The 20954-nt window shown below is 37.0% G+C and overlaps 2 protein-coding genes across 5 annotated transcripts; one reads left to right on the top strand and one right to left on the bottom strand.

The window, feature by feature from the left end:
- The first annotated feature begins 1672 nt into the window (after positions 1 to 1672).
- Positions 1673 to 20954, top strand: fmodb (fibromodulin b). 4 transcript variants are annotated; one of them, XM_044120802.1, is made up of 4 exons: positions 1673 to 1889; positions 16894 to 17084; positions 17708 to 18601; positions 20096 to 20954. In XM_044120802.1, exons 3-4 carry the CDS (start codon positions 17713 to 17715, stop codon positions 20245 to 20247), a joined length of 1041 nt encoding a protein of 346 aa, XP_043976737.1. In that variant the 5' UTR covers positions 1673 to 1889; positions 16894 to 17084; positions 17708 to 17712; the 3' UTR covers positions 20248 to 20954. The 4 variants fall into 4 exon arrangements, with proteins under 4 accessions (XP_043976737.1, XP_043976747.1, XP_043976729.1 ...); XM_044120794.1 differs by lacking the exon at positions 1673 to 1889 and adding an exon at positions 12690 to 12735; XM_044120812.1 differs by lacking the exon at positions 16894 to 17084.
- On the bottom strand, positions 2405 to 9582 carry eif2d (eukaryotic translation initiation factor 2D). Its single transcript, XM_044120772.1, has 15 exons — positions 9348 to 9582; positions 8851 to 9041; positions 8679 to 8762; positions 8508 to 8598; positions 8312 to 8419; positions 7796 to 8076; positions 7525 to 7642; positions 7398 to 7443; positions 7209 to 7315; positions 6926 to 7078; positions 5733 to 5822; positions 5142 to 5237; positions 4673 to 4793; positions 4049 to 4223; positions 2405 to 3965 (listed from the first exon to the last, which is right to left on the bottom strand). Exons 1-15 carry the CDS (start codon positions 9401 to 9403, stop codon positions 3895 to 3897), a joined length of 1788 nt encoding a protein of 595 aa, XP_043976707.1. The 5' UTR covers positions 9404 to 9582; the 3' UTR covers positions 2405 to 3894.

The following is a 20954-nucleotide window of genomic DNA, read 5'->3' as shown; positions in this document are numbered from 1 at the left end:
AGCATCAATTACAGATTGACGTCTCCTGCTGTTCACAAGAAGACTGATTGTCTGCTGAGGCTTTGCATCCCACTCCCCCAGAAGAGCTGCCTTCAGGTCATTGAGGTTGTGGGGTAGAGAGTTACGAGGCACTGCTTGGCGACTCAGCTGATCCCAGAGAGTTTTTATGGGATTAAGGTTTGGAGAAAATGCGGGCTAATCCAATCGAGGTACCTCCGTCTTCTGGAGCCTTTCTAGTGGTGCAAACTCAATGAGCTGGACCATTGATGAAATGAAGTCTATGTTGTTGATGAATGGGCACAGTCACTGAACTAGCATGATATGTTAAAATGTTCATGGTTTATAAATATATCTATAAGGAACTGTCAGGTAAAGAGTTTAATAATCCAGCAATTGTTTAAAATTAGCATCTTCTCAAATCTATTTGGGTGAATAGTAAACTTTTATGTCTAAAGCAGTTTTGCATTATGTAGCCACACAATATTTGGTGAACAATAATTTGTGTTGCAAAACTTTGTCACTTACTTCTTTAAATAAATGTCTTGAGGATTTCTTTATTGCTGTTGCAGAAGGACAGTTTGGCCCTCAGAGCCTCACAAAAGTACAGACTGATTTTTATAATGGGGTGAGGTGGAAGTGGCTGTCGGCTGCCTGAGGCATAAATGAATACTGATCCTCCAGCTTCCACATGCTGCAGCTTCTGTGGGGTGAGAAGATATGAACTCAAACAACCTTTGGATGGTGCCACTACAAGAGCTCTTTTATCCTGCTCTGGCAACAGTCGGCATCCCATGCAAGTAAATGTTAAGAGCTGCTGACTGATTTCACTCCAACATGCATAATTCCTATTTGACTTATAGAATCTGGTCAGGGAAATGTGAGCTATGTTTCCACTGATCTAGGTATGACCATCACCTTTCTGGTCGTCTGGAAGAGGAGCAGCATGCTCTCCATATCCAGCTCATACTATCTAATGCAGGGGTCTCAAACTCCAGTCCTCGAGGGACGCAGTCCTGCAGTTTTTAGATGTGCCACAGGTACAAAACACTGGAATGAAATGGCTTGATTACCTCCACCTTGTGTAGATCAGTTCTCCAGAACATTAATGACCTAATTATTCTATTCAGGTGTGGTGCAGCAGAGGCACATCTAAAAGTTGCAGGACTGCGGCCCTCGAGGCCTGGAGCTTGAGACCCCTGATCTAATGACAATCTTAGTGGCGGACAACCTTGTTCTGATCTTCATTGTGGTTCTTGAGCTTTCTCTGAAGTACCACCAGTAGGAGCCGTTTTGGAGTTTTGAGCCCTGGCGCAGCCTGAAGGACGTTTTTACGTATGGAGCCTACAACACTTTGACGTGGCTGGTGGTTCTGTTCACAGTAGAGTGTTTCATCAGCATCCACACTTGGAAAATAAAAACTAAAATTTGCACGCAGAGGTGTGCTGTGTGGACAGTCATCACAACTTTTGTCGTCAGTCACCTTTCTGCCGTTCCTGAGTTTTGGTCCAATGCTTTGCATCTACTCTTGCATTTGTAGACACAAGAGTTGATGCCTCTTGCGTCTACAATCAAGAGGCCCCAAGTCAGTTTATCCATACCCTGGTTTGGCTGCAAACACTGCAGGCCTACATTCTCCCCTTTGCCATAATCTTGAGTCTGAACGGGCTGACCCTGCGTCTCATTTCTCTCAGTAGCAGAGTTCACATCTCTGCAGATGCAACTTCTAGGAAAGTCAGACCTCTTCTTTGCTCCCGAAGGAGAAAATTTGTGCTTCTTTTGGTGACTGTACCATGAGTTTTGTGATGCTGTCCATCACCCGCGCTACAACTCAAATCATCCTCCGCACCACTGACGTTCACACGTGGGATCGCGATGACCACAAACTAGCGGTAAGCATCGCAGCAGACATCTGCACCATCCTGTGCTTGAGCTACGCTGCTGTCAACATGTACCTGTACATGTGCACCCAGTCCAAGTTCAGGAGGGAGTTCTTAGCTTGTATCAGGAAAGTGTAGTTTTACTGTAAAGCAATAGTTATCAAGAGTTGAAAAGTTTCACTGTAACTTTATCATCTGTTAGAGTTCAACACTATTCTGGAAAAGAGTTTTCCAGAATAGTGGAATAGAACTTTATAGGCATCACGGAACAGATGGAATATCCCAGAGATCATTCTCTGTTTTTCTCAACGAACACAAAGCCTTATGTCAATTCATAAAACATTTTATTACTCTTTTATTCATTTTGCCCCTTTATTTATAAACCGGATAATGGCTAAACCTGCATACTACTCATGTTTTTACAATATTTGGTCTTGACATCCTGCTGATTTAATTTCCTGCAGTCGGTTTCCAGAACCCGCGCAAACAAATATGAGGATCGGATGTGACAAACATTAGGTCCAAACTGAAATTATGTGGGTTTTTTATTTGTTTTTTGTTCTACCAATAATTACATTTAAACAAAACCATCCACCTTATTTTTCTTAATAAAGTGATCGCTCTCAACAATCTATCAACACAGGAAGCACAGAACCTGGGAAAAACAGTTTAAAGAAAATATTTACTAAACATGTATTGATGCCGTTATTGTAACGCACTGAATAATAGTGAAGTTAGAAGAAAAAAAATAATTTTTTATTCTTGTTCTTGAAACTACAAAATGAAAGCCCTGAAAGGCAAGGAGGAAAATACTTTTTTGAAGACCGATTTTCTAATACTAACAAAATTATCTTTTTCTCTCAACTTTAAAACTCGGGTGGCAAAAAAAAAGTTTTTATCTTTTTGTCTTTCCTCATGAAACATTTTTCCCCAAAGATGAGCATGAAAGATTGTGATGAGGAAAACTTTCTATTAAGTACTGTCAAAATACCGTAGTGAAAGATTTAACACCCCCCGCTATATACATATAGCTTTGAAGGCTATTCAGAACAAATCTTCTAAAACTGTTTTTGTTATTTGAGAAATATTTCCAGTCTGGTGGTCAAAACAGGAAATAGGGATGATTATTGGAGATTTTTATTTTCTCTCCAGACTGTAATACATTTTTCACATGATTTAACAAAAGAGCCTCTAATCACCTTCAAAAACTCTGCACAAGGCTCTTATAAATAACAAACAGAAAAGCTCACATCAGTCCTGTTACAATGTCTTTAAAGAGTTTACCTGGTCACGTTAAAATTCAGACTGTCTTTCAGGACCCCTCAGGATCAGGCTCCTTACTTTGCTACTGAATTGTTAGAGCCACACACTAACTTGACTCCTTAAGGCATCAAACAAAAATCTACCCGTAGGCCCAAAGACCAGGTGTAAAACTTGAGATTATTATTTTTTTTTTAAATTGTCTTGAGAATCTTGGCTCATTCAAAAAAAAAAAAAGAGAAACAATGCTTTTCCTTAACATAAATACTGTTCTTGTTTTACCCTTTTTTTTTTTTTTCATATTTAATTTATTTGTGTTTTAATGTGTAAACTCTCTTACTGAAGTAAATTGTGATTTTACCAGTGGCAAGTGCTACATAAATTCCCTTTACCTACTTACTAAATGGTTTTACACTTACAAATATAACTGAGTTTTGGGTCTCTGAAGTTCCAAAATACATAAAAATAAATTCAAAGAAGAATTTTGAAATAAGTTTTACATCAAATGTTTTTTTTTGCCATCAGATGTTAATCTTGCTACAACAACAAAATCTGATTCAGTGTAGCCAAACTCATCAATTAGTTCTAACATGGATTCCTCAGTTCAGACTGCAGCCAAAACCTAACAGGAAAATAAGTTGAACCTAAAGTCAGGAAGGGACAGTGGATGCAATTTAATTAAAATAATGGGCAGCATGACATGTAACATGATAACAGCTTTAAGTGCAATAAAAAGCTGGCACAGCAAAGTCCAATTTTATTTCTTTTTCCCACCCTTGGGAGCTTTGTCCAGTCCTTGGATATACTTGCGAGGAATCTGATAATGATCTGAAATTGAATTACGAAGGGAAATCATAATTCAGTTTGTTCAAATAAATATATTACCAAAAAAACAAGAGAAAGGTTCTTACCAAGCAACAGGTTTCCAACCTGATGAACCTGGTTACCTTGGATCTGGACCAGGACTCTGTCTTTCACTCCAGGGAGGATCTGTAAGACAGCGCTGGCCTGGACTCTGTGCTGCAGGGCAGTGGCAACTGCTTCAGGATCCAAACCGTACACTTCCAAATTCTTTATTAGAGTCACCTACAGATGTACATAAACAACAAATAAAAATAGAGAAACAGCTCAGATGATATTGAATTATTTGAAGACATTTTGTTTATTATAAAAGTTTGACGTTTTAAACTAAAATGTTCCACAAAGTAAAAATATCCACTAGTTTCGGATTGTTTTTCAGAGATACACGAGATGTAGGTTCAGGACACCAAACTGAGATGAAGTCATATTCAAAAGTATATATTATTCAATGACTATTATACCCAGCCTTTAAAAAGTGTTTATGTATATATTCCTATATAACTCTCACTCTAATCTGTGATTGAACTTGGGATTACAGGTCACTTCTGTCCTAATGTGATCGTTTCAAAATCAAAACCTGAACTGGAGTAAAACAAAAACTAAACAAAAAAGAAATTTTACTTGCAAATATCTATATTGAGCTACAACTGTTAAGTTAGGAAAGGTTTTGTCACCTTCTTATTAGAACCTCGAGAAGCCACAGAAATGTCTATTGGCTCAATGTGGCCCTTCTTTACTGTTGCTGCTTGTCCAGGAAACACAACCTGATAACACTCTTGCATTCTTCCCAATGTCCTGTGAAGAAGAAGATAATATTGAATAAAACCTATTGCGACAAGTATCATATCCCCCTCCCACATTCTTGGTTTTCACATGAACATAAAATCTAGTGAAAGGAAAAAAAAATATTCCTGAGCCATACACAGAGTCAGAAGCGTCTTCCCAACCCAAACAAGTATTTTAGTAGATAAACACTTCTGTATTAAAAATCCTTTTTAAATTGGTGTTTCTATACCATCATCAACTTAACAACCACTCTAGTGTGCAGCTAAAAACAGCTGGAAAAATTACATAATCATGTAAATATGAAGCCACAAACAGGGTATGATAACTTTCATTCATATTCTTTACATTTTTTCTTACCTGCTAAAAAGGTCATCCCATTTGAGACACTCTACCTCCTGGTACTCTGATTTCTCCAGTAAGCAGTCACACAGAGTCGGGTTTATAGTCACATAACTGGTTGAAATAAAAGAGGAGTTCTGGTTAAACAATTGGCTCTAAACAAGGAAAATGTGGCCTTGTTTCCTCTGGTGAATTGCTAATAGATTTAATTCAATTTATTTTATTTGCAATTATAGACTTATTTTAGAACATCTTGAGAATCACTGGCTTTCATAGAATAAAAAGAAGAACTTATTCAGTGTGACATTTTAGCCTTTTTACAGCATCACATGTTCTCAGTACTAAATTTACTTAGCAGTGAAGGTGGAAAATTTAACCACAGTTCTAAAAAACAGTGAAGGATGTCTTATTTTGAAGCTTATTTTTGTTAAATAAGATAAACAGATGTAAAACAATACTTACTCAATATAAAATATTGCTACTAATGTTCATTTTTGTGGTTTCTTAATTCCTCAAGAATTAGGAAACCAAGCAACCACATACATGATTTGCAAACTACAGTAATTGCTGTAGTTTGCAAATCAGAACAATTGTTAAATATCCACTTACTTTTTATTATTCTCGTCCACCAGCTCATTCTTCTTCACATATTCAGTGATTATACTTCTGACCTCAGCTGGAAGCATTGTCGTCCCTTTCCTAAACAAGCAAATCTTTTCATCAGAGTGAAAATGTCACAAATCTTCCAACACATGCTATAGTTTTTAATCTATAAGCATTATATCATGTTCCTACTGGAACACCCCACTGTGTCCAGCCCCAAAGCATGATCCTACCACCACCATGCTCAGAATTTAGTGCAATGTTTAAAGGTTTAAAAGCTTAATCTTGATTTCTTCAAACATTCCTTTTTGTCTTTAAGGCCAAATAGATTAACCATTGTCCATTCTGACATAAAACACTCCGGATGGCATTTAGTTCATGTGAACAGCAGTTGTGTTTAGGAGTCAAGTTTGTGGCACTGACTATTTTCTTGATTCTACAATCTCTCACACTATGCTGGGTTGTTTGTGACTACTTGGGTCAGATGGGTGAAACATGGAGAATAACCTTAGACACATATCAACCCGTGTTTGGTGAAAGTAGGCTAACATTAAGTCTCTTGGTCATGACTCCAACCATACTGAAATCACAAATTAATTTGGCTTCTAGGTTCAAGTCCGTGGTGAGAACATGCAAATGTCTGACCAGACCTATTACAGTTTGAGCTCAAATTCTTTGCCTTAAATCTGGTTGTTCCTAAAATGTAAAATACTTTTTAAGAAAGTTAATATAAACGGGCCAAACCATTGGCATAAAGTATTTCAAAGGCCTTTGCTTCCTCTGCTTTAGTGCATGTTCCAAGAATAACAAAAAAACTACATTTGTCAAATTTCTTTGTAAATATATAACTTCATATTTTCCAGAAAATGGAAATAAACAAAAGTATATGGTGTCACACTAAAAGAAAAGCAAAATAAAAAGGATGATCTTGGGGTGTGCAGAAGACTAATATATATTTGACTTTCACCTGGGGAATATTAACTTATCCCTTCACAAGAGAGATGAGAGGGTAAGGTCAGTTTAAGCAAACCCTGGACACTGTCCCTGCTGCGGTGCTGCAGTATCTCCTCAAAGTAAACACCGGCTCCAGCTCTTGCTGTGACAGCCACCTGCTGCCTGAACCATGCAAACATGAGCCTGAGTGAGGAGCCGGGGGTGAGGAAACTTCAAAGTGGACACACACACACACATACACACACCTCTTATTTGCATCCAAAAACAGTGGCTCCAGCCGAGCAGATACAGAGTACAGAGTAGTGATCTCTGGAGGGTGGTACAGGGTTTCTCCTTCTCCACTCAGCACCGTCGTTTCTCCAACACCTGCCTCCTCTGGAACGCTAAAGGACCGCAGTCTGAATAATGTTTTAGCAATTCAAAGAGAGACAAGCAGAGTTAAATGTGTGAAGCATGCAGAAATAAACCTAAACAAAAAAAAAAAAAATTTTTTTTTTGTTTTTTTAGATTAAGCAGGGTTCAACTCACCGTTGATTTTTCCAGTCCACTTCCACAATGCTCTCCACACCCTTGGTGAGTTCTTTTACTTGAACAAGATTATGCTGCTGTTGCATGACTTGTAGAAACTTGGACAACTGTTGAAAAGGTGCAAATTATGCATTACCATAAGAGTATAATACAGCTATGTCTTAGTCCTATTCTGGGGATATTTTGTACCTTTTTATAGCTGGATTTCTTGATATCCAGTTGCTTTCCGCTAGGGCTGCAAAAAAAGAGGATGCTCTCAGGACTACTAACTTCAATTTGTTTTCAGCAGGTTTGAACAGATTGGTGAAGACCTTACCAGCAGGTGAACATGTGGTTCCGGAGAAATGTGCTAGTCAGCAGAGGGAGCTCCGACTTCTTAACCTTACTTTTCAGAGCATGCAGGAAGCACTGCAGCAGCAGGGCGTCCATTTCCTCTGAAAAATCAGGGTATAAAACTTTTTCTGTCTCATGGTATTTTTCAAACATCACAAATAAAAATCTTCATCTACAGGTGAGGCTTTGAACATATACAAAATGGGACATTCTTAACCATTGGTAGACAAAATGTATCTATTTATGCTTGCTACCTTGAGGGGTTTTCAGCTCGTCCTGGTTCTCCTCGCCTTTTTCATTGCTACTTTCCACCTTGTCTTCCTCCATGTCAGTGAGGTTCAGCTCCTCAAAACCACAACAGGTTTGATTTGTATCGGTTTCACTAGAGCTCTGATGCTCCTCTGCACACGTTCCAAAATCATCATCATCTCCACGTTCTTCTTTCTCACTAACTTCACTTTTTTCCCCGTTTGTATCTTCTATTTCACCCTCCTCATATGGTAAAGAGGGAAGATTTGATTTATCTCCAAACGCCCTGTAAAATAAGATAAAAATTTCAAAATGTATCCATCTACAAGGATGCATTTGCATGTAGTGACACTAAATAAAGTCCGTACAAATGGGGGTATTGATAAATAACAAAGAGCAACAATATCACTGTGATGTGCCAGGAAGTCAAATAAAGCTAATTGAAATAAAAAACAAAAATCAACACCAACTAGTAAACGCCTGATTGGTTTATCTCTTATGCAAAAGTTTAAGTCCCTCACCAGAGGTAATCCATGTACGTGTGAAGAACACACACTCCTCTCCCTTTCATACCCGAGCTTTGCATCTCCATGGTTGATGTTGCAGCTTTGCCAACAGCAACAGGAGCCCTGCAAACAGCAAGCAGAGCATAGTTATGTTTATATCTTTGAGGGTGGTGAAAGAAAGCATCTGCAATTTTTTAAATCTGTGCCACACCTATTATTCACAATCAAAACAGCACAGCAGGACCCTTGTTTTACATCTGGAAGCCCGCATGAAGGCATCACCACACCTGGCAGCATGAGATCTTTGGAGAAGCACATCATTTTCATTACAACCGAGACAAGCAGAGAGACAACAAATGTCATGTTGAAAAGGGAAACTTACCGGCCCCTCCAATCAACTTCTGAAGCACAGGAGCCCATGTTCTGAATACTGGTAGGAGAGAAGGGTGTCGCCACAGAACATACACTGAAAGATAAGAAAAATCAACATTCTGCGCATATTCATCATGCTTTAGTTTCTGTTTACATTATGCCTTATTTATTTTTTTAAATACCAGTAGGATAAAGTCGTTTCTCCAGTTCAAAGAAGATAGGGTTTTTATGAAGAACATAAAGAGTCACAGCTTCTCCTTTGTGTGCATAAATCCTCACAACATTAATTTCTTCTTTGTTGGGGACGAGCTCAGACAGATCATCAGCAGAAAGGGATGGAAATGCAGCTGAAAGGTCAGCTTTCAACTTTCTCCTACATAAAGAAGGAAGATTTTACTGAGATAATTTCATTTTCTTAATCGTATTAAATGGCTTTTAATCAACTCTACTAAAAACAAAAAATAATTTGAACGATTGAAGACTATACTACAACCTAGAGAACAACGCTAAAATTGTGTTTGTTTTGTGGCCAAAACACAAACACAAAAAACTAGAAGTTTGGAAAAACACATTTCCTTAGTAGACACGTCAATTAATAATTTAAAGGAATTGTGGGTTTTATTTTAAACATATTGCTCTAAGAAATATAGTGTTTGTGGTGTCAGTAGCACTGACTAACCTGTCTGATCCTTTGAGTACAGTGTTGGATTTGACACGAAACGGTTTGGCAAACATCTTTTCGCAAATTAAATCTTTACAGCGACTACTTCACCGCTTCCAACATAAAACCTCTGTGTTCTAATACGTCAACAAGCATTCATCACAGCTGCATATTTCTCCCACAGCGACATGTTCCCACTGTTTCTAAATAGCTTTGCGCCGATCAAGTGTTTCTCGGTCCGACGCTTATTTGTTTCCGTCTTGAACATCTACCGCGACTTTAGAGAGGAACCAGAGTTCCGCGAAATCAGACGGTTCTTACTTTTTGTTACAGGGCGAGGGGAGTAAAGTACCCGAAACTTGTATTCTTTTGCACTCCACTACTTCAACATAGTCATACCCAACAAAGACAAAAAAAAAAAAAAAAAAAAAAAAAGCAAACAGCCATCCAAGGTAACTCAATTAGAATTAAAAAGTATTTGAGTGCCTGATCAAAACATTTGATTTAAATAAACCTAGTGTCATCAGATAGATAAAATATAAAGGTATGTACAAATTGTGCTATTTTAAAGACTAAAATAATAAACTAAATAATAGACAAAAATCTAATCTAATAGCAACAGATTCACACAAAACAAACATATTCTAAATAATACTTACAATAATAAATAATACATAATCACAGAATTTATTCATATTTATACAATTCTTCCCCCTGAACACACCATTGTCATGCTCAAACGTAGTAATGGTGGTATTATGTTGTGAGGATTATTTTTCTTTTAAGTGGACTAGAAAGCTGCTCCATCAATGGTCATGAAATTACATAAATTTTTCACACATAGAGCATTTCTTTATTTTTATCTCACCCACTTCAGTTATTTGCACTCTGTGTAAACACATAATGAGGGACAAAGTCTGTCGAAGCTCAATATACTTGCTGTAACCAGAATGAACAAACATCATGCTTTTAGTCCGTCTGCCTTTTGTCACATGTTCACAACAATTCTCAGAAAGGATCAAGCTGTGATTTTCAAAGAAAGTGAACAAATGTCTCATATGTTTCCAACTACTGCGTTTACTGTCTTGCAGTTGGTGGAGAGACAGGAAGAAATTAGACTTACATTTAATACCAGACCTGCTGAAGTGGATTAGTCATTTATCTCAGACATAAATAAATGCTGAATTTTTCTTTCTGTTTTTGGTCACCTGTATTCCTATTATTTTCTGGGATTTAAATGTTAAGACTCAACAGACAGATTTTTCAGTGTCTCATTTCTATGCAAGTATATTCATTATTTACAAATAGGATCCTGGCAATCCATGCTTAGCTGTTTGGAGAGGCAGTTTATTATGTGAAAGATTTCGACTACACAGAGAAGGAGAGATGCCAGTTTCTGTGCAGAGTATCGTGCATGTGGCCATTGGGGACTGAAAATACATAAAATGTAAAGGGTACTTTTGTTTACATTTGTGGTGATACTTTCTCTAGTAAAAGAAAAAAATAGAAAGGAAATATTATTTCTCTGATTACATGACCTTTACTGTTACCACAATTGGCTGGATTCAGATTTAGGAGGCAGAAAAACAACACATGGTTTTGATTTGCCTGTTTGTGAGGTACAGCACATTGCTTTTCACCAGTGGTATTAACAGGCTGAGTTTGACTTAAGGAGGATAGACATGTGAGCTGCTAAGCAGTGCACTCATGTCAGAAATATCCAAGGATCTTCTTAAATTACATAACTTACAGCACAAAAAACTAATTTGGTCTACTGTGGGATTAGACAATTAAATGCTTTATTTGTCTAGTAACACAACAAGATAATCTATCAGATTGACTTTTAGTAGGAGAGATCGACAGGCTACATGTGTTCATTTGTTTTATTGCTCTGGATTTAGGCTCACAACCGTCTCTCCTGAGGCACTTTGTGCAGTAGTAGGCAGTACTATCCATAGTCACTGGTCCTGCTTGGGGTGTTCCTGGTCAGGACATCAAGGGAATATATGAGGTTTGGGAAGATAAATCTCATCTCATCACTCAGAGATGTGATTCTGTTCACATCTTTGGAACATGGCCATGGATGTGCATGGGAGTAGTTCACAGACAAGGATTAAGGAAATGGGATGCAATGGAGCTCCTCTGACTCCACTGTTCTTAGTCAAAATAAAAGCTGAACATCTCCCTCCAGCTTGGAGGGCAGTTTTTGCCTAAAGTTAAAGAGTTTAAGTAGGGGTAGACGATGTGGCTGAAAAACGTTTCACATCAGTAAATATTAATTGTTGATTAGTTTTCTGTTCTAAATATCTGAAATACTACTAAAATGGTGGTGTAACCCTTCCTGTTTTATCAACAGTTTCATTCCACACTACTATTTATTTGTAAGCAGTTATGAGACATAGTGGCAAAGCCTTGAACTGCTGCTGTGCAAGTGCAAGTTACTCACCAGGTAAGTAACTTTTGAGTAATCACAAGTTACTCAGCAAATTGTTGCTAGGTAACCAAAGAGTGAGTAACCACCAGCCTTCCTTAGCTGGCTGTAAGGGGCTGAGTGACTGAAGTATTTTCTTTGCACATCCCCCAGAATGCTGTGCGGTTCTGACTTTAGTCCAAGGAAATTATTGAATATTTTACCAGACATATTATCTATTGATATTGATCACATATATATTGCAATAGATATTTTATTATTGTTCAGCCCTAAATTAAAATATTTGGGTGTTTTTCTTCCCAATTTATGGCTGATTGGACCTACAGGTACAGGAGACTTGATGCTCCATCTGTTATATGGGCATTATTGCTCTGGTCTGTCGTGACTCATGATCAAGAAAGAAATACACCAAAACTCTACTATACGAGTTCATCTGGATTCTGATTCTCAGCTATTGTGACAATACAGTTCAGTATTCATAGATCCCATTCTTCATGGATTTTTCTGTGGAACATAGCTCCAAAATATTTATGGAAAATCAACTGTCTATTGTGTATGTTACAGCATAGTGTTTGAACAAAGACAGGGCCACAAAGATGGGACTTAGCTATCTGCTGTTCCCTAAACTTTGTAAATACTTGGGGTCTATTGTCATGACTGAAGGAGCAGATACAAGCGGCTAAATATAGCCTACTCTTTGACATGACTTGGGGTTTAGAGTGGGGTTCCTTGGATACCTTTATGACACAATCTGCATGAATGGATGGATGGTTTTACAGAAGGAAGAAAGGAAGTACGAATGCTTGGACAGACAAATTATAACACCATAGTTTTTAAATATTTAACTGTATTTACTTTGGGCCAAACAAGAATCTCTATCTTTTTGTAATTGTATTGTGCTTCTGCAGCAGGAGGAGTTTCTGCTTGTCCCTGTGCAGTGCTCATTATCACTGTTGATTCAAATCTCATTCAAAGGTAAGAAGCTCCATCTCAGGTGAAACAGTCTTTATGTAAACCAAGCACTCACAGATAGGTCCAAAAATAAATTTATGCTTTTCAATGTTCATTGTGAGTTGATCACACACTGTAACAAAATTCTGGAAAAAATACAGTGAAAATCGTTTGTTTCCTAGATATTATGTAGCTCATGGCTAACTGATTGTTAATGCAATGTGAATAAAAACAATTTAAGCAATATGAGAAAATTTTAAGGACTGTGCAAAACTTAATTTTTATATATTGAATTGCCGCAGTAATAAACAGTAAACAGTACAGTTTATTACTGTACTGCTTACAGTGATAAGCAGTACAAGATCTATTTTAGATGCTATAGGTATGGAAAATCCAGCTGCCAGTAACCTACTATAAGTGCAATAAAGTGCAGTAGTACACTATTATCACCCAATTCTTTTAAAATAGTAGCGTGCTGTATAAATGACACCTTCAAATAACAATAATTGATGGCAACTCTGCTGCCAGTAATTTATTGTAAATACACAAGACAATTCTTTATAGTTAATGAGATTTTCTTCCCTGAAGAAAATAACTAGTGTCATGTATTTTTCTAGGTTGTACTGTTACCCTAAGTGCTACAAATAGGCATGAGCTTTGGATTCACTGTTGCAAAGGAAGTAACAGATGCCAAAGACTGCATTGCCAAGTATAAGTCAGACATTGTCTCATGTCTCAGACCTTTGCTGCAATGTTTATGGGTGTAATCAACATGTTCTATGATTCATGTCATTGTCTAGTTGAAGCATTCAGACTGCAAACAAATATGTGGGAGGTTCTAACTGAAATATTACTCAGTAAAAGCTTCACAAAATGAGCTCCGTATTATTACTGCTATAAAGAAGAGATAGACTTAGAGACAATTTGTTTTCATCTGCTTGGCTTGACAGTGAGCAGCAGTTACTGAATTACTTTAGTCATGGCAATGAGATAGTTGATGTGTTCTTTGGCTTTGGTATTTCACATTATTATTTATTTAATATTTTTGAAGAAGAAAAATGAAAACACGTAATTAGTTTCTAAGGCTTTTACTAGCAAATATAGAAATCTTATTAAAAGAGTTAATATTTCCAGTGTTAGACATTCAGTTTCATAACCACTGTTAACTCTGGCTTGTTGCATAACCTCCCAAGAGCAAAAGTCTGGGGATCCATTCTTGTCTTATTAGTGTCTGGAACTCATCACAAATAGCTGGCCACCAGATTCCCCATCAGCTATTTGAGACATAACCACAGCCTTTTATTGGGATTAAAAACTTCTGTGTTCTGATTTTTAAGGAGCCTTGTCTGTTATTGAGTGTGGCACAGTTAACTATAAATGAACACCAGGCAGTTCTCCTTGGAGAACATTTTAATCTGACATTTTATTAATTTCAACAAGGCTCTTGGGATAATTTATGAGAAAGTCAACTCCATTGGATGAAAAGCAAGACCACACATCATTTCAGGTTGCTTCAAGATCTCTTTCAGAAATTATGATTTCCAGTTGGAAGGATGATTAATCAGAGAAAATGACTTTATACATGTCCATCTATTAAAGCTGCAGTACATAACTTTTAGAAAGAATATGCTTCTTACATATTTGTTAAAACTGTCACCATGTTGTGACAATATGTTATGAGACAGATAATCTGTAAAAAGATGGAGCTCCTGAGCAGCTATTTCTGTCTGAAGAAATGCACCGTTCCTGATGAAAAACTGCAAATAAGAGCCAGGAGGAGGTCTTGAGACTCAATGTGCTCAATGTGCTAATGGTGCATAAACAACTTACCACTACAGAAAAACTGTTTATTTGCCATCTTTGGTGGATATGCTGACCAGCCTGAGCATTCACAACAGGATCTGCTAACGGGGAAAAAGGGGATGAGCAATGCCACAGCAGACTGTGACTGACGGCACTAAGCTTTGTCTCCAGTGCTACCATTTCCAAATTATGTGATCAATTTGCAGAGACAGAGACATTAAAATAACTTTTGTTCAAGTTAGACCAGTTACACATAATGTTGATTTTGAGTTTTATTCCAGGATTTCTCTTCCAATGTTTTTCGCTCACCTAGTTTTTTTCATGCAAACAAAACTAACACAAACACAAACACATAACTATTTGATGAGTTTATGCAAAGATATTGAGACTGATGGGAAAACTCTCATACCGACCATTTATGAAAAATATAGTTGCAAGGTGAAAAAATTTACTTTGCTAACGCAGTGTGAGCTTAACTTTGTAAGTTGTGGGTTGATTTTTATACACTGGGATTTTATACACTTGTTAATATGCGTTGTGGCAAATTCTAGTCTGGCTTTTTATGATTCGCTTTTCAACAGCGGTACCCTCATGTTAAATATATATACGTTGTTTTATATTCATGTAACTAAAACCAGCAGCTATTAATGGATAGCAATAACGTGTTTGTTGTTGCATAGTTTACTATACCAAGCAATTTGATGTCAACTAATGTCAACCCACTTTGAACATATACATTTTTATGATTTTAGGTAGGTAAATATTGTAGGCTTCCTTATTAATTTCCAAAATAAGTGTTATGACCCGTTTTGGGGTGGCCAGACCATAACATGAAGGATCAATCCTCTTCAGACCTCAAGCAGACAACACACATAATTGAACATTTTAGGTTATTTATTTTAATAAGATTTATTTTTGATTACGATGTTATAAGTGGAGCATATGGCTTCAGACTGAGGTTTAATGCCAAAAACAACAAGCAACAGGAAACTATCTGAATATAACATAACATAACTTATAACATAAGTTACATCAAGTTGTTAAAATTGACTTTGTTAAACTGAATGTTGTAAGAAAAAAATAGTGATTCTAAATGTTCCTGGGTTAAAATAGCCTGAGAGATAATTTAAATTAAAATTTTAACAATAACATTTTTAGGAGCCAAAATGTGAGAAAGTTAATTTCAGTGGTTTACCACTTGACCTTGCCCCTTAAAGATTTAACTTAGGCTTGTTCCTCAAAAACTTTAGACTTCAGTTAGACAAAATGGCTTGTGAAGACCTCTGACAGATGACTCTTCTTCAAAACAGCTGCTGAGTCAGAAAAGATCAGTGTTTCATTTGGTTTTAATATCCTCACCCAAAGCATTGAATGAGTGACACCAAAAGGCTTAACCGTCCTGTTGTCCTCGGGTCAAAATGACCCGTCACTGTGTTAAAACTCCCCAAAGATCCACTAAATGTTATTTTAGGACAACAGGAGGGTTAAGTCAGAGATCCCATTTCTACCCTATCTCCAAATTTAAGTCAACTTCAGAACTAAACACACAAAAACCTGCTTTGTTGCTTTTTCAGTCAGCATAAACATTTGGATAAGACCCCCGTATCTTTATTCAGGTTTCTATTGTTGTATGCTTCTTGTTTAACAACCAGTGGCAATCAACATAATGATGCACCATTGTTACCAAGTATAAAAACTTCTCTTTTAAATCTCCTTCATAACTGAAGGAGTTATCTTGGACCATATGGAACATGTTTTACAGATCCTTACTGTTAGCCCAACTAGCCTAGACCAGTAAGGTGCTTTCCTTTCCTAACTGCGACACACCTGAATTATTATTATTATTATTATTATTATTATTATTATTATTATTATTATTATTATTATTATTATTATTATTATTATTATTATTATTATTATTATTATTATTATTATTATTATTATTATTATTATTTATTATATGCTTAAAATATCCAGGAAATCATATGGAAAAAACCTGCCTTCAAAATAAAACCTCAGATTTAAATTTACATCTACACCAAAAGCTATACACAAGATAATGACAGACATCTTAAAAGTGTATGTATTGTTTGAAAATTGATTCATAACCTTTCCCAAATGAATGAGAAAAACAATTGCTTTTCTTGGACATTTCCTTCCCACAGGCTAGCATGTGCCAAAGCATACAATTGGCAAGTGTTGTTGGACAAATAATGACACAAAGTGGCATGACATAGTATTCTGACAACTTAATTTTAAACCCTCCAAATTAAATGGAAGGAATTTTTCTGTTTTCGATGTAATTTAGAGCTTATTAAGATCTGTTATCTTTTTAACAAAGCTGATTCTTCAGTCAACATGTCGTCTTTGCTTCCTCAGTGTGGACTGGAAAGGAGATACACAAAGAATCCACATAATCACTTGAACCCTGCATCCAATTTTCCTACCCGAGAGGAGGATATAAGTAGGCCGGCTTTTTCTGAATTACAGTTTACAAGACTGTAATGGTTCTCTGATGTATCCAGGCGCCAGCAAAAGCCTATGCTGAACTTCTCTATGACTTGAACACGGTAATTGTTGAAAACAGACCTTGAAGCATTCAGAAGAAATAGGTAATAGGGATGTTCTTGGACAAACAGCAAGATTTAGCATACTTTCTTGACACATACCAATTGTAGTATACAAAAGCCTGTAGAAACAATGTGATTGAATTTTAAATGATAACCCTGATTATCACATCTTTTGTGGTTGATTAAATATTCGATATCTGAGGCCCAACCTCTTCATAACCTCCATGACACAAGAGTATATAGCAAGACATACTTTGAGTGGTTCGGCTAATCATAAGGTTTGAAACTGTGATGGAAAACATGGAGGTTAAAAAGCAGATGTTGCAACAAGCAAACAGATGGTACTAATATTTACATTGCTGCAGGATACAAGTTGTTGTGTAGGTTACATGGAAGTGGTAATAAGGTATGTGTGCCAATGAAACAAAATGGTTGGGGCCACAGCTGCAAAGGGGGTTGCAGCTGGTATTTATTTTAGGCAGGCAACGTATTTCACTCATTCAGACTGGGATACCAGAGAGGCAGATAACAAGGAGGCAGCAAAAAACTGGTAGGCATACTGCAGCAATATTGGAATGAATCTTGTGTGTTTATCTTTGAAATATTCTTTATCTTTCCTTAAGTGATCATGCGGACATTGGTGTTCATCTTCTTGTTGGAAATGGTGGACATGAGCATCAGCCAGCGGTACAGCCCCTTCCAGTGGCTGTCCCAACTGCGAGGCCGGAGGCAGAATGCAGGCTTGCAGTCTGAGGCTGTAGATTGCCCCCTGGAGTGTGATTGTCCAACAGCCTACCCCACAGCTTTGTACTGTCACAGCCGCAACTTGCAGCATATTCCCTATGTTCCATCCCACATAAAGTATGTCTACCTGCAGCATAACCAAATCACAGGCATTCAGGATGGAGTGTTCGACAACGCCACCAACCTGGTGTGGGTGATTTTGTCGCATAACCGGCTCAGCTCAGAGAAAATCAGCAACAGTGTCTTTGTCAAGCTGAGAAGCCTGGATCGACTCTACCTGGATAACAATGAACTGACCCATGTGCCTCGTAACTTACCAAGATCCCTCACCGACCTGCGACTTTCCTACAACAAAATCAAAAACATCTCCTCCAAATTATTTGAGTCCATGCGCAACCTCACCATCCTTCAACTTCAGGGAAATGTCATAGAAGAGGTAGAAGGTGGGTTAATGGGACTAAAATCTCTTATGATGCTGGACATGAGCAAAAACAAGCTGAAGAAAATTCCTAACAGCTTTCCCAAAGAACTACAACAGCTCTACCTGCAGCATAACAAGATAGAGAGTGTCCCAGTTGGTTTTCTTACCATGTATCCCAATCTGCAATTTATCCGCTTAAGTCACAACAGTTTGACTGATGAAGGACTTCCCTCCAATGTCTTCAATACCAGCACACTCGTTGAGCTTGACCTGTCCTTCAACAAACTGGAGAAGATCCCTCTTGTTAGCAGGAACCTGGAAAACCTGTACCTGCAAGCAAATAAGATCAAAGGTATGCACACTTCTTTAAATCTTAAAGTAACAAAGTGAAGCAAAAGTTTTATTGACTATTTTACTGACACTAGTGTTAAATTTATTTATATTAATATGTGTAGTCACTTTTTAACCAGAATCAATCCTTTAAAGGTGACCTATTATGCTTCCTCAAACAGTTCCTACTCCCACTTTTTTTTCCACAAAATTTGATGCTACCTCCTGCTACATTTGGACCCATTCAACGAAAATACAACATGACATATTATTTTTCAAGAACAGTAAGCCCATTCCCTCTAGCCCTACCCTCCTCCTTAAATATAACTGGGACAGCCTATTCATTAGAAACTTTGGGTTAAATACAAACAGTGCAGGGTAAGGGGTGGAATGGGAAGGAGCAAGAGAGCTGCAGCCAAAATGTTTCTCCATGGAGACTCAGATCTAACAATGCATCTTGGTGCAGAGCTGGAAATGAGTCAGCAAAGATTGTTGGAGTTTTTCCACCAAACCAAATTTAGAGCTAATGGGATGTTGTCAGTAGCTGTGTGTATAGAGACCAAAATGCAAACGTAGCAGCATAAATGCAAAAAATATTAGATCAATAACAAAACTCAAAGTCAGAAATTTGAGAGTCACAGAACTAGATCAAGATTGACATGGAGGAAAGTGCTTACTGGAATCAGAAACAGGTCAGACAAGTTTAAAAAGTAAAAATGGCTGAGAGAAAACAGACCACAGAAAAAGAGAGAAAATTACTGGAGAGAAGCCTAAATACTGTTCAAACAAAAACGAACATGAAAGGACTCAAAAGATGAAAACAAATGATAACAAAGAACACCAGAAACAGAAGTGACAGATAAAACAACAGATACGTACAAAACGGATGAAAATGGACTTCCCAAATAAAGCACGAACTAAGATCTACAATGAGAAACAATAGCTGACAATCACTAAACTGTAAACATGAATGTGTCACAGGCTTAAAGTAAAGCAGTACGTAAGTATATAGGGCAGGGTTATTTATATATATATAAATACTGTACTACTTTTAAAACATTTCTGTCATTATGGTAGTATTTTGGAATATGTAGTATGTATTGCAGTGGTATCAAAAAGTGATTCTACATGCTGAAAAACATCAGGGTCGTTTCTTGCATTTTTGTATTTTATCACTTTTAATCTGACAACATCCACATAACAAAGTACATTCAGCAAGCACATTCAGCAAGTCAATTAATCCAAACCAATATTGACCTGACTGGGTCAGGTCAATATCAGAATATTGGACCTATTCTGAATTACAGAGATAATTTTATTCATGCGACTGCGTAATTTGGCGTGAATACAGGAATGCAACCCAAGCCATGCCAGTCCACGAGGTTCAGGCAACATGCTTTTTTTTTTTTTTTTAAGTATTTCTGATCCTGATTCCAATTTTCTTGCGGTTGGTTTGGCAGTTCTTTTGATGTGTTCATGTTTATAAACTGGTTTCCACGTTTTTCTCCACTTTCAGAGTTTTCCCTGAGCAGTTTCTGTGACACAATTGATGCAACAAACTTCTCTAAGCTGAAAGTGCTGCGCTTGGATGCCAACAAAATCAGCATCAGAGACATTCCTGTTGAAGCTGCCTACTGTTTACGACTAGTTTCTTCCATTGATGTTTAGAACTTTCTGTTCTTTCATGAGTTGTGTTCATCTCTAACTCATACTCTTTTGGTGTTATAATGTCTGCTTCGTTGGTCAAGAAATGTTTTATTAAACAGTTATGTTATTAACATTCCAGTGACATTGTAATTCCAGTTAGTCAACAGGAAATACCAGTGTTGTATAATTTAATATCCAGATGACAGTCAGATAGTCATCAGAGAGCTGCTGACTTTCTTTAGAAACATGACAATCTAAGTTACTGGATTATGCCAAACCAACACTTTTACACATAATTACACAATGGCTGATGAAGAAAATATTAAATCAGCATCAAACTGTCAATTATTTGTAGAAGATTTAGTTTTTATCTTTGCCTCTACCATGTGGAACGCCAAAAAACTTCACGTCGAGCAATACTTTATTGTTCTTCTTGTAGACTTTTTTTCTCACTAAATCACTTTGCTGGTTGTACAGTTCATAAAATCTTTTATTCCGAAATGTATGCACTGGGTCGCTATATTATTTTGAACTGACTTTAATTAATATGCATCTAAATATTTACTTTGAAGCCCACATAATCTAGTTTTAACATCGTTTTATAAAGTTAAAACTAAGGAATGATGTATACGCATGAGATATTGAAAGCAAATGTTACACGTGATAACAATAAAGTCTTTTGATTTTTTTTCTATTTTTGATTTTCTATTTTTTTAAATTTGCGATTA

The sequence above is a fragment of the Gambusia affinis genome, linkage group LG01 (genome assembly GCF_019740435.1).
Source record: "Gambusia affinis linkage group LG01, SWU_Gaff_1.0, whole genome shotgun sequence".
Lineage (NCBI taxonomy): Eukaryota > Metazoa > Chordata > Actinopteri > Cyprinodontiformes > Poeciliidae > Gambusia > Gambusia affinis.
This window is presented reverse-complemented; position numbering and strand designations above follow the sequence as displayed.

Excerpts from the sequence above, each read along its gene's own strand:
- fmodb (XM_044120785.1), top strand. The coding sequence starts at position 17,493 with ATGTGTGCCAATGAAACAAAATGGTTGGGGCCACAGCTGCAAAGGGGG. Across the intron at positions 17,635-17,707 it reads AAGGAGGCAGCAAAAAACTG|TGATCATGCGGACATTGGTG; the intron begins GTAGGCATACTG and ends TCTTTCCTTAAG. Across the intron at positions 18,602-20,095 it reads GCAAGCAAATAAGATCAAAG|AGTTTTCCCTGAGCAGTTTC; the intron begins GTATGCACACTT and ends CTCCACTTTCAG.
- eif2d (XM_044120772.1), bottom strand. The coding sequence starts at position 9,403 with ATGTTTGCCAAACCGTTTCGTGTCAAATCCAACACTGTACTCAAAGGA. Across the intron at positions 8,420-8,507 it reads GTTTTGATTGTGAATAATAG|GGCTCCTGTTGCTGTTGGCA; the intron begins GTGTGGCACAGA and ends TGCTGTTTGCAG. Across the intron at positions 5,238-5,732 it reads GTGGACGAGAATAATAAAAA|TTATGTGACTATAAACCCGA; the intron begins GTAAGTGGATAT and ends TATTTCAACCAG.